Source organism: Megascapheus bottae, chromosome 13 (genome assembly GCF_031878675.1).
Source record: "Megascapheus bottae isolate mThoBot1 chromosome 13, mThoBot2.hap1, whole genome shotgun sequence".
NCBI lineage: Eukaryota > Metazoa > Chordata > Mammalia > Rodentia > Geomyidae > Megascapheus > Megascapheus bottae.
The window spans coordinates 31,426,288-31,439,203 of NC_143521.1; the positions used below are offsets into that span (position 1 = coordinate 31,426,288).

Consider the following 12,916-nt stretch of genomic DNA (forward strand, 5'->3'; position numbering starts at 1 on the left):
GGGCCTGAACACTGTCCTTGGACTTTTCTCAAAGCTAGAGCTCTACCGCTTGAGCCACAGCACCACTTCCAGCTTTTTTTTCTATGTATGTGGTACCGAGAAATTGAACCTGGGCCTTCGTGCATGCTTGGCGAGCCCTCTACCACTAGGCCAAACTCCCGGCTCGTACACTGCCCTCTTTTTACAAAATTAAAATATACATATTAGAGGATCTCCCAATTTGATAGTCACAGACTACCATATTAAAAAGGAATTGCTAAAAACTACTAACATTCACATTTAAGTTGTGAGATTCAGTACTTGCTCTGAATATCAAGCTCGTTTGTGGTATACTCAGTTGATCTACAATCACTCAATTATTTGAAAACAATAAATATCAACCCTTTGCACATGCTCTATTTTCCTCTTGAGTTTCTTTTCCTAAATCCTTAGTCCTTTTGATGGCACCAGATGAGATAGATGTAAAGGGCCAGAAAATAGGGTACTGGAGGTATGTTAACTTGTGATTTTACTTTTAAATACATTATGAAGTTACTGATAAAGATTTTAAACAGGAAAGTCATTGGGCTTCAAAGATTTATGTGTATGTTACCGGTTTTGGTACACCATTTTCAGTGGCTTCATCTTCAATTCCAGATGGAGGATTAGCACTACAAATGCAAAAATAAGTACACAAGTCATATACTGTTTTTCAAACTACAAGTAGATTATACAGATATTAAACTACAACTAGTAAGGTTTTCCAAAATTATCCTACTGGTGGTAAAATCTGTCTGATCTATTCCTTGCTATTCCTATCATTTTACATAAAACAAGTACTCAACCTTAGAAAAAGAAGTAAGTCAGGTGCTGAGGGCTCACACCTGTAATTCTTGCTACTCAGGCAGCTGAGATCTAAGGATTACAATTCAAAGCCAGCTGGGGATGAAAGACTAGACTTATTTGCAATTAACTAACAGAAAACAGGAAGTGGCACTGTGGCTCAGTGGTAGAGCGCTAGCCCTAAGCTAAAGAGTTCAGGGGACAGAGCCCAGGCAGAAAGTTCAAGGCCCACAATGGAAAAAAATGAAAAACAAAGAAAAAGAAAAAAGTATATCTTTGCAGTTTAGTTTTTGTCTAGAATGCATCAGACCCTGGGTTTAATCCCCAGTATCACAAGAACAGTATAAATAAATAAAACACATTAGAAAGCAGAATTGAAATGAACCCCAATTTGTTTATGAATTGCGATTTGGTATTAGTATATACTTTAAGACTTTTAATCTGCCAGTACCAGGATTTTAACTCAAGGTATCAAGTTTATATGGCTTGCCTTCTTTTTTTTTTTTTTTTTTGCCAGTCCTGGGCTTGAGCTCAGGGCCTGAGCACTGTCCTTGGACTTTCTCAAGGCTAGAGCTCTACCACTTGCGCCTCAGCACCACTTCCAACTTTTTTCTATGTATGTGGTACCGAGGAATCGAACCCGGGTCTTCATGCATGCTAGGCAAGCACTTTAACCACTAGGCCAAACTCCCGGCCCGTGGCTTGCCTTCTTGACTTGCACCAAACTTCCAGCCTGATATTTCACCAATTAACTGGATATGGAAGTCATGCAGAGTTTTCTAGTCTACTGGGTTTCAAACCAAATTAGCAAGCCTAATGTGGATTGACTTTAAAACTTTTATAAAGCATACTCATGCCCGTAATCCTAGCTACTCAGGAGGCTGAGATCTGAGGATCAAGGTTCAAAGCCAGCCTGGGCACAAAAGGACCTGAGACTGATCTCCAATTAACCTCTAGAAAATGGGAAGTGGGCTTGGCTCAAAGGGTAGGGAAATAGCCTTGAGCTGAAGAGCTCAGGGACAGCACCCAGGCCAAATTCAAGCCCCATGACCCACACACAAAAAACAAAAAAAAAAAAACATTTGGCTCAAGTCTCACAGAATTCAAGTAGCATGTCTAAAAGAAATGCTTATATGTTCATATAGTCCAAATATCTTTTTCTAAATTTCTACTATTCTCTCCTAAACTTTACTTTTGTCAAGCAGCTTTATGTAAGTCAATTTAATATTTATAGCAGCATTTTAGAACACCATCCACAAAAAAAGCAAAGGAGAGAAAATGAGAACTTTTTTTTTTAATTCTAAGGTTTAACTCAAGAAAACAAATGTTCAACAATAATTCTTTCAGTATCCTATTTAAGTGAACTTGTAGGTAGCTAAAAAAAAGTTACATTTGTTTTCTAAGTGTGTATGTATGCACATTTGTTCTGGTATTATACCTCTGACTGCCTTTTATATTTCACAGAATATACAATGTATAAACCAAAACCTGGACAGATAAAACATGACAGAATTGGAAACAGTGTAGTTGGTTAAGGATCATGGAAAATTCAGGAATGAACAGACCAGATCACAATGCTGGGTACAATTCCAACAGCAAGGACCTACGTAGGATACTGCAAAACCTAATAAGCCAAATACTCAAAGACTGCCAAACTTCTTTCCCCAAAAGATCTATCCTTTTAGAACTTTTAATTCTCCATCATCATTACAATGTCAGAAATAGTCAGGCACTGGCGACTCACACCTGTAATCTTAGCTGATCCTAGGAAAAGGCTGAAACTTTTTTGTGGTTCAAAATCAGATCGAGGGCCGGGAGTTTGGCCTAGTGGTTAAAATGTTTGACTAGCATGCATGAAGACCTGGGTTCGATTCCTCGGTACCACATACATAGAAAAAAGCCAGAAGTGGTGCTGAGGCTCAAGTGATAGAGCTCTAGCCTTGAGAAAGTCCAAGGACAGTGCTCAGTCCCTGAGCTCAAGCCCAGGACTGGCAAAAAAAAAAAAAAAAAAAATCAGATCGAGCAAAAAAGTCTAAAAATAACCAGCAAAAAGCTGGACTAGACGCATATTTCAAGTAGTAGAGTGCCAGCTATGAACAAGAAAACTGAGGAGAGGGCCGGGAATTTAGCCTAATAGCAGGTGCTTGACTAGGATGCATGAAGACCTAGGTTCTATTCCTTGGTACATACACAGAAAAAGCTGAAGTGTTGCTGTGGCTCAAGTGATGGAGTGCTAGCCTTGAGAAAACCCAAGGACAGTGCTCAGGGGCTGAGTTCAAGCCCCAGGATTGGCAAAAAAAAAAAAAAAACCAACAAATAAAAAACCTAAAGAGAGGCCCAGAAAACAAACATTTTCTCTCCATGAGATAAACATAATAGCTTTCCAAATAAGTTTTTTGTTTCTTTTTTTTTTTTTAAATGACAGTCCTGTGGTGTGAACTCTGGCTCCAAGGGTTGTTCCTGAGCTTTTGTGCTCAAGGTTAGTAATCTACACCTGAGCAGGAGCTTCTCTTCCAACTTTTGGGTGGTTAATTAGAGATAAGAATCTCAAGAAATTTCTTGCTTGGGCTGGCTGTGAACCATGATCTTAAGATTTCAGCCCTGTGAGTTGCTAGGATTACAGGTGTGAGCCACCAGTGCCCAATGAAATGAAGTTTTAATAAGAAATATAAAGAAGGTGGGATGATTATATCTAGTAAATTTTATCAAGTTATGTACTGGTAAACAAAAGTGTAGCTAACAGTAGTAGAAACAAAAGTAATGGCATAAAGATTAACTCATAAAATAGTGCACTACAATCAAAACACTGCATTCTAATCAACTAGCTTCTAGTCTAATTGAAGAAATGAGTAGGAAGAAATACTTAATCATTTTTACTACACCCCAATCTCAATTTTGTGGTTAAATTAGGATTTGGAACTAAACAGAATATATAAATTTCAAAACAAAATGAGTAAATTCCAGATGATACGAGAGGGGGAAAAAGCACTGGGGGATATACATTCTGGAACAACATTACCAATTCAGACACTTCCTGAGCTACTTCCAGTTCTTACTTTTTCCCTCCAACCATTTGTTGCTGTAATAGCCTTTATGAAACCTAATTCATATCTATCTATTTAAAGGGTACAATTGAGTCTAAATACAATCATCCTAATTCTAAAACATGCACATGGAGGCCAAAAGAAATCTTGTATGTATTAACAGTTACTCACCTTCCATTTTACTTTGTTTCCCAAAACACTATACTTTTTGTCTATAGATTTGTTTGTTCTGGACACTTTTATATAATAGAATTATACAACATATCCTCCTTTGTGACTTGTCTTCTTTTACTTACCATGTTTTCAAGGTTCATCTTTATTATATACAACATATAAATACTTCTTTGGAGCCGGGCACCAGTGGCTCATGCCTGTAATCCTAGCTACTCAGGACGCTGAGATCTGAGGATTAAGCTTCAAAGCCAGCCCCATAGGAAACTCTGTAAGACTCCTTCATCCAATTAACCACCAGAAAACCCGAAGTGTCAGTGTGGCTCAAGTGGCAGGGCAGAAGCCTTGAGCTAAAGAGCTCAGAGATAGCACCCAGGCCCAGAGTTCAAGTCCCATGACCAACCAAAGAAAAATAAAATAAATACTTTTGTCAGTTGATGAGTACATTGGTTATTTCCACTTTCTGACTGTGACAAATAATGCTGCTATTTTTTCACAGAGGTATACATTTTCACTTCTTTGCTGAATTAGATGCTTAACCATTTCAGAAAGCTGCTAGACAGTTCTAAAAGCAGCTACAGCATTTACAATCCTATCAACAACCTATGACAATTACAATTTTTCCATATCCTACCAGTTATGAAATAGCTCTTCCTCTACTTTATACATTTAAATATTTCTTATATGTTTGAGTATGCATGAGTTCTACATTTTTTATTTATATTTTTTGGTGGAGGGACTTGCTTGAACTCTGGGCCTGGGGCCTGGTTCCTGAACTCTTCAGCTGAAGAGGAGGGCTATACCACTTGAGGTGCAGCGTCACTTCCAGTTTTCTGGTGGTCAACTGGAGATAAAAGTCTCACTCACAGGCTTTTGTACCCAGACTGGCTTTGAACTGCAATCCTCAGATCTCAGACTCCTGAGTAGCTTATAGGCATGAGCCACAGGTTCCTGGTAGGCTCTAAATTTTCAGAGTACATTCGTTATTGTTCTCTGAATATATCTTGTAAATACTTTCACCTTTCAAAAATCAACCTTGATTTGGCAGAAGTTTGACCTAATGGTAGAGTGCTTGCCTGGCATGCACGAAGACCGGAGTTCGATTCCCGGGTATCACATACACAGAAAAAAGCCGGAAGTGGTGTTGAGGCTCAAGTGGTAAATCTCTAGCCTTAAAAAAGTTCAAGGATGGTGCTCAGGCCCTGAGCTCAAGCACAGGACTGGCACAAAAAAACAAAACAAAAAAACCTTGAAACAAATTAGTCTACTCTCAACTCAACAGATATGAAATACTGAAATTATAAAAGTATATTCTAATATAAAAATATTAATTACATAAGTAGTATTTTTCAGGATTCTTTTTCTCAGTAGTTAATGATTATGCTATATACCCTTTTACTGAGCTCAGTTATAGAGTTACTAAACTGAAAAGCAGTTCAAACTCTGTCCTAGAAAATGGGATAGAAAAGGTAATTAATTAGGGAAAAAAAGAAAAGGTAATCAGGGATAAACCCTAAGGGATTCAATATCCCCCAACTTGTAGTTAAACTGTTGAAACTAAGCCAATGATTGTAATGAAATAATGGACAGTATCACACAACTGATAACATCTACACAAGCATCAACAGGAATTTTCACTAACCTGGCATTTTCTTCTTCTGGCCTTTCAACTTCATTTTCATCTACCAAGCAAAATAAAATAAAGTAAATAAGTAAATAAACCAAGCTGGGGGAAAAAAGCAGTATTATGAAAATCTGAAGTGATCATCACAAGCACTAACCTAGGTCCTTTGCCAAATCACTGTGCACATGCACGTCCCATGGGCCTATAAGCATATCCAAAGTTAGATCACTTTATAATTATTTAACAAGATTAAGTCTTTCATGGAAACAAAATCAGACTTTACTATTAAAAATAAGCTCGATTTAAGAGGCACCAAAGATCCAGATCTGTGCAAGAGAAACCCATACATTCATATTTCAGAGAAGTATATTAATGCTAAAGCCATTAGACAATGCGTTTTTTAAAAAAATACAATTTTATCAGAGTTACATCTAGGAGCTGCATGGTGCCCACTGTGCACTTTTTTATTCTTAAGCAATCAAGACTTTTTAAGTTGGAGGCAAGGAACAAGGATCAAAATCTGATGTAAGAGACAGGAGGGATTATGACTATGAGAATTGAAAACCAGACGTCAAACAAATCCATCCCCTTCAAGAAGCAAGTACAAGATGCATTAGATTTAGAGGAAACAAACACATGAGATGACACTGAGAGCTATAGGCCTAAGGGTCATGAGGTACATCTATGATGTTTGTTAAAAAGCAAGTCTCTTAAAAAAGAAAAACTTCACCTTAATACAGGAGACATTCGGGGTTTTCTTTATGGGCCATAATGTTTTCCATCTCTCTCTCTCTCTGCCTTTTAATTAATTACTTTTAAAGCACGACTTTCAGACAAGGAGGTACCCTTGCAGGTGCATTCCATACAAACTGACCATCAAGAAACAAGACGTTAGTTTTACAGCATTAACTTTATTTTGCTATTATTACAGAATGACTTTCTGAAAGAAAGGGTCAGCAAAGGGCACGCTATGGCCCTGGAGATGAGAAGAGACACACCAAGCCTACCTCAGAAGCAACAGAGAAGGCCAGAAGAAAGATCGGGGGTGGGATGGGGGGTGAGGGGGGAGAGAAGGGGAGCAGTGGCCCAGAGACGGGCTCGGCGGCGGCGGCGGAGGGCAGGAGGCTGGCCGAGGCGCACCCTGGCCCGCGGACCTCGCGGAAAGGTAGGGGGCGATGGGGGAGGGGGCGACGGGGGAGGGGGCGGGGAGCAGAAGGCCGCGGGCGGGAGGACGCGCTCGCTGAGCCGGGCCTGGGGTAGGCCGGCCCGGGCTCCTACCAGAGGCCCGACACGGCGACGCCGGAGGCCCGGACGCCGGCTGGGGAGGGAGAGGCCTGAGACCACCCCGAGGGAGACAGGGACAGGAAGTTCCGTACCGCCATACAGCCACTCTTCCTCCTCATCCCCTCCGGTCCCGCCGCTCAGCTCCGATACTAGGCGCTCGACCTCGCCGGCCGACATGGCCGCCCCACGCACAAGTTAAAAGGTGGCGGCGATCAACAGCCCTTTCCAACCCCTTCCCCAGCCTCGCTGTCCCGGGACACGAGAAGGAAGCGAACTCGGCGGAGACCGAACGAAGAAAGCGCGAGACTCAAAATCCAGGGAAGGCAGCGCTAGAGAAGGCGAAGAGGAAGACGCCGGTGCTGGTTCCGCCTGCGCACGCGCAGCAGCACCCCAGCGGCGCGGCGTCTCTAAGCTGGCTTCACTTCCGCGGTAGCCACTTGGACCCGAGTGCGCGTGCGCAGTACTATTAGCCCCGCCCAGACGGAATCCCGCTCTGCCTCCCTGCTTGGCTTCTTGGCGTCCTGCTTGGGCTTGGGTTCCCCTCCCCCAGCCTAGTATCCTGGGATGCCTGTTGCTCCACCATTGTTCTCTTCTGCCTTTGATGCTGGCTGCCTCCGGTCTATCTTTTATTTAACTTTCAAATCTTCCTAAAGTCTTTGTGGTATTTTTCACATGTTGCACAGTTAATTTGGAATCAAGGCTGTCAATCCCCTATTTCCATAATCTAGTCTCAATCGAAAATTTTCCACCAATCAACAGACCCACTATTGGATGAATAATACATCCTCCTTGTTTAAACAGACACGCACACGCACAACCCAGTGATTTCTTGCACACTTATAAAAGTGCTTTTCACCCGGTGCCAGTGGCCTACGCCTGTAATTTACTCAGGAGGCTGAGATCTAAAGATCTAGATGTCAAGTAAGACTGGGAGGAAGGTTTGTGAGATTCTTACGTTCAATTAACCACCAAAAAGTCAAGGATAGCCATCCAGGCCGAGTTCAAGCCCCAAGACATACACAAACAAGACACATATTTCTCCAAGCCCTGAGTTCAAGCCCTCAGAATGGCAAAAGTAAGAAAAGAAAACAAAAACAAACAAACAAAAAACAAGGGCCTGGAGCGTGGCCTAGTGGTAGAATGCTCACCTAGCATGCACAAAGCCCTGGGTTCAATTCCTCAGTACCACATACACACACAAAAAAAGCCAGAAATGGTGCTGTAGCTCAAGTAGTAGAGCGCTAGCCTTAAGAAACCTCAAAGACAGTGCCTAGGCCCTGAGTTCAATCCCCAGGACCTATCTCCACCCCCCCCACCCCCCGCAAAAAAAAACCCCATACAATAAGTTATCCGAAAAATAACTTAAAAAGGCTGGGAATATGGCCTGGAGTGGTAGGATGCCTGCCTAACAAGCATTAGGGTACAAGTTCAAACTCCAATGTTGCAGAAAGAAAAAAATGAAAAAGGTTTAAAACGAGGGTGAGGGTAGTTCTTTTCACTTACTACTTGGTAGTATCATAGGCTTAGACTCTTCTGCCTCTCTTGTTTAATAAGTTTATACTGAACTTTGATTTTTCCATGGGAAAATCACTACTTTTTGCTATGGTAGCTTTTTTTTTCTCTCTCAGTACCTGGATGGAACTTGGCTTTCAAGATATTACCAAAATTCAACTAAAGAACTGAATTACACCTGAATTACTCATATGCTGGAGGTAACTTTTTAGCTTAGCCTTGAAAATAATGATTTCTACAAGTAGAGATGATCATAAATCACTAATAACTACTTTAGAAAAGTCTCTTCATTCCTTGTTCCCAGAGGAAGTTCCTTGCCTGGTCTCTAACTTCCTTAAAGTTATCTTTATCTTCCTACTCTGCAAAGGAGATATTTGTTTTATAACCTCCTCACTGGAGCCTACAAGTTATCAATTTGTATAATGAGAACACATTTCAAACTACTCCTACTCCTACTACTATTTCAGTATATCTAAGAAATACTTAAAGAGACTGTTTGATTAAAATGTTTAAATTACTAAGTGATGAATATAATTGTAAGAGTTGAACTTTTAAAAGATGTCCTACTCATTAACCACTGTATGGAAGTAAAATACTCACAAATATATTTGGTATGGTCATGGTGCTTCAGGAACACTGTGTCACTAAAATCATTTTCTTTCCTCAATTAATTTGATATATTAGACTAATATTTTATATATACTTTTGGAAGGAGAGCAGAGTTCAGGTAAAGTTTCAAATGTCAATGCATTTGTTCAAAAGAGGCCAGCAGGTGTCTTTAAGTCTTTTTTACATCATCCACATCTCTCATTTTTATGCAAATCTATTGTGGCGGTCTGGTGGTTCTTCCTATAAAATATATTCCAAATCTTTCTATTCATCAGTACTGCCACTCATGCCTGCTGGTTGCAACCTTAGCTACACGGGAGCAGAGGTAGGAGGGTTATGGCTCAAGGGAAGTCCAGGGAAAAAGTAAGGAAGATCCTGTGTCAATCAATAAGCTGAACATGGTGCTGCACATCAATTACCCCACTGGAAAGGTGTAATTAGAAGGCTTGTAGTCTGATGTAGGCCCATTTCAAATTATGTTTCATATATTAATCTGGAAAGTTTTTTTTTTTCCTAATTGCTTCAACAGTTCAAAACTGGCTACCAGTTTGGAAAATAAGAACATGGCCTGATCTAGTCTATCCTTTCTTTTTCTGGTTCCTTTCTTATATTTTTTTTCCCTCAAGCCTTTCTTCTTGCTATCCAGTCAAGCCATAATAACCCACTTATAGTTGCAGATAACTGGTCGTGCCATTCTTTGCAATTTTGCCTTTTGCTAAGCTGTACTCCCTGCCTTCATTGCCAGAAATACTCTCCCTGCCCCCATCCTTCCCACTGGCAAACACCTGGGTTTCTTTGATGACATCTCAAAACTCACATTCTCTATGAAACTTCTGACCACTTCCTTTTTGTTTTATGCAACTACAATTTGTTTCAACTTTGTAACTAATATGTATTTTTGTAACTGCTATTTTGTAACTACTATGTATTTTTAAAGTCTTCTGTAACATTTTATTGTACATTTTTGTTTCATCAGTAGGTGTCTGTTTACTTCATTATGATTCTTTTGAGGGCTAGGCTATAGCTTATTTATCTTTCTAACCTGAATGCCCAAGATAGTATCTGGATGTTGTAAATGTTTATTAAAATTGGCTGAATATATTATTATTGTATGAAAATTATAATTCAACAACATTTATTGAACATCTGTTACCTCCTAGGTTTGGGAGATTTCAGGCAGGCATTTGGTGCACAATCTAGGAAAACAGATATGATAATGTTTTTTTTTTCTTTCTTTTTTTTTTTTAGGTCTGAGATTGGACTTAAGCTCAGTTCTTGCTGATTCTGCTCATTGGCTAGTGCTTTACCAACTAAGCCATATATCCATATATCCATCTCCTAAGAGTTGGTTATTTCTTTCTATTTTTTTTGGTATGTTAATATCCAGTGATATGTCAAGTACTTAGCAGACATTTCAACCAATAACTGTTTATCAGGAAGTGAGGAAAACAGGTTAGGGGAAGTAGTGTTAGGAAAACCCTCACCTGGAAGATGTAATTAGAAGAATTACTTTGGAAAGGGAGAGGTTTTCCAGATGTAAATCCTTTGTAGATCAAGCAATATGTTTCATTAGCCATTGCATCTTTGAGGCACAGTGATTGTGTGTGTGTGTGTGTGTGTGTGTGTGTGTGTGTGTGTTTGTGTGTGTGTGTGTGTGTGTGTGTGTGTGTGTATTTATTGGCAGTCCTGGAGCTTGAACTCAGGGCCTAGGCTCTATTCCTGAGCCTCTCTGTGCTCAAGGTTAGCCCTCTACTACTTGAGCCACAGCACCAATTCTTGCTTTTTTCTGTTTATATTGTACTGAGGAATGGAATCCAGGGCTTCATGCATGCTAGGCAAGCATTCTACCACTAAGCCACATTCCTGGCCCCAGTGATTATATTTAATTAATGGATTATCAATATTAGCTGAGAAAAATGGAAGGAAGGAATTCTGAACTCAGTGTAGTGACTTCATTTTATAGGTACATAAACAGGCCAGCCATGGTTGGAAATATATTAATAAATCAGTTTTCTCAATTTGATTTGAGATTTTGATTTCTTTAAGAGTCGGGGGTACTCTGTAGGTAACTGGGATCAGGTGAAGCTTTTAAGCAAGAAAATGGCAGGACTAGCATTTATTGGAAAGAAACCTGAGTTAGAGGGAGAGAGGGGTGGAAATTACCCAGATTAGGCACCATCACTCACCAGGAAATGTCCAGGCCAGGATGATGCTGAGCTGAGTAATAGCAAGGATGGAAAAGAACTAGCTTCTAGGAACAAGAATTAGATGTGGTAGGATAAGCTGGCACATGACTCAAATGGTACAGCAACTTGCTTCAGGGCAAAGTTCTGTTACTCCACTAACAACAAAATAAAACAACAAATAGCAAAGGGAAGGGGAGAGTGACAGAAGAAGTGAGGTTGTTGGAGTATATTGTCCCATGTATGTAAATACCACAGTGAAACCCTTCCTTGTAAAACTAATTTATCCTAACAAAAAGTCTTCATTAAAGAAGTTTTAGAGGGGCTGGGAGTTTGGTCTAGTGGTAGAATGCTTGCTTAGCATGCATGAAAACCTGGGTTTGATTCCTTGGTACCACATACATAAAAAAGCCGGAAGTAGTTCTGTGGCTTAATGGCAGAACTGTAGCCTTGAGGAAAAAGCCCAAGGAAAGTACTCATGCCCTGAGTTCAAGCCCAGGACTGGCAAGAGAGAGAGAGAGAGAGAGAGAGAGAGAGAGAGAGAGAGAGAGAGAGAGAGAGAGAGAGAGAGAGAGAGGGAGGGAGGGAGGGAGGGAGGGAGGGAGGGAGGGAGGGAGGGAGGGAGGGAGGGAGGGAGGGAGGGAGGGAGGGAGGAGGGAGGGAGGGAGGGAGGGAGGGAGGGAGAGAGGGAGGGAGGGAGGGAGGGGGAGGGAGAGAAGTTTTAGATACAAGAAGATGGAGAAAGCAGAGATAGATCAGTAGGTACATTTGTGAGGCTTGTGTACAATAATGCATGTGATAATGTATAAACTACAAAGTATCACACACTGCATTTCTTTGATATTTTTATTATCTTCTTTGGCTGCTCAAAGTTTAGATGAAGAAAATGGCTGTTCTTTCAGTGATGTGTTCATATCCAAGGAAGACATGAAACTGCCAATAAGGTTTTCTCCTTTTTCTTTGAAAGTCCTAGGGCTTGAACTCAGGGCCTGAGCACTGTCCTTGGACTTTCTCAAGGCTAGAGCTCTACCACTTGAACCACAGCCCCACTTCCATTTTTTTCTATGTAGGTGGTACCCAGGAACTGGGTCTTCGTGCATGCTAGGCAAGCACTCTACCACTAGGCCAAACTCCTGGCCCGGTTTTTTCCTTTTTTCTTTTGAGCTTGCTGTGGGGCTTGAACTCAGGGTCTGGGCACGGTTCCTTAGGTTTTTGACTCAAGGCTTGTTCTCTACCACTCGAGCCATAGATACCCCTCTGGCTTTTTTGGTCGTTAATTGGAGCTAAGAGCATCTTGGGCTTTCTGCTAGGCCTGGCTTTGGACTGTGATACTCAGATCCCAGGTTCCTGAGTGAACCACAAGCTGCAGATGAGCTTTGACTGTTATTCCTGAGTATTCTCCGAGAGCGGGGAAAGGTAACCACACCAGACAGAGAAAGAAAGAAAGGAAGGAACTGGAAAGCAGGTCAGTATTTTTCTACAAACTTTCGAACTTTGCAGGAGGCCCAGAGAAACGAAGCCCCGCCTACAGCACGGCCCAACCCTCTTTCCTCCAACCCCCGCTTCTCAGCTGCCAATCAGCGATCCGCAGAAGCTGCCAATCAGCGATCCGCGGCGTCATCACGGTGCGCGGCCAGGGAGGCGCGTCAGAGACTCGACCACGTGTA

At 41.2% G+C, this 12,916-nt stretch overlaps 1 protein-coding gene across 13 annotated transcripts in view; it reads right to left on the bottom strand.

Annotated features, from left to right (window-relative positions):
- The window catches only part of Fip1l1 (factor interacting with PAPOLA and CPSF1), a 55,953-nt gene extending 48,618 nt beyond the window's left edge, over window positions 1-7,335 (bottom strand). For 6 of the 13 annotated variants that reach the window (XM_090343591.1, XM_090343600.1, XM_090343597.1 and 3 more), the window contains exons 1-4: window positions 7,038-7,334; window positions 5,819-5,863; window positions 5,680-5,719; window positions 593-650 (exon numbers count right to left, since the gene is read on the bottom strand). In XM_090343591.1, the coding sequence (XP_090199717.1) occupies window positions 593-650; window positions 5,680-5,719; window positions 5,819-5,863; window positions 7,038-7,122 (228 nt within the window). In that variant the 5' untranslated portion in view covers window positions 7,123-7,334. Of the gene's footprint in view, window positions 1-592; window positions 651-5,679; window positions 5,720-5,818; window positions 5,864-7,037 lie in introns of all 13 variants that reach the window. The other 7 variants (XM_090343603.1, XM_090343602.1, XM_090343601.1 and 4 more) reach the window with 2 other exon arrangements.
- Between the last annotated feature and the right edge of the window lie 5,581 nt (window positions 7,336-12,916).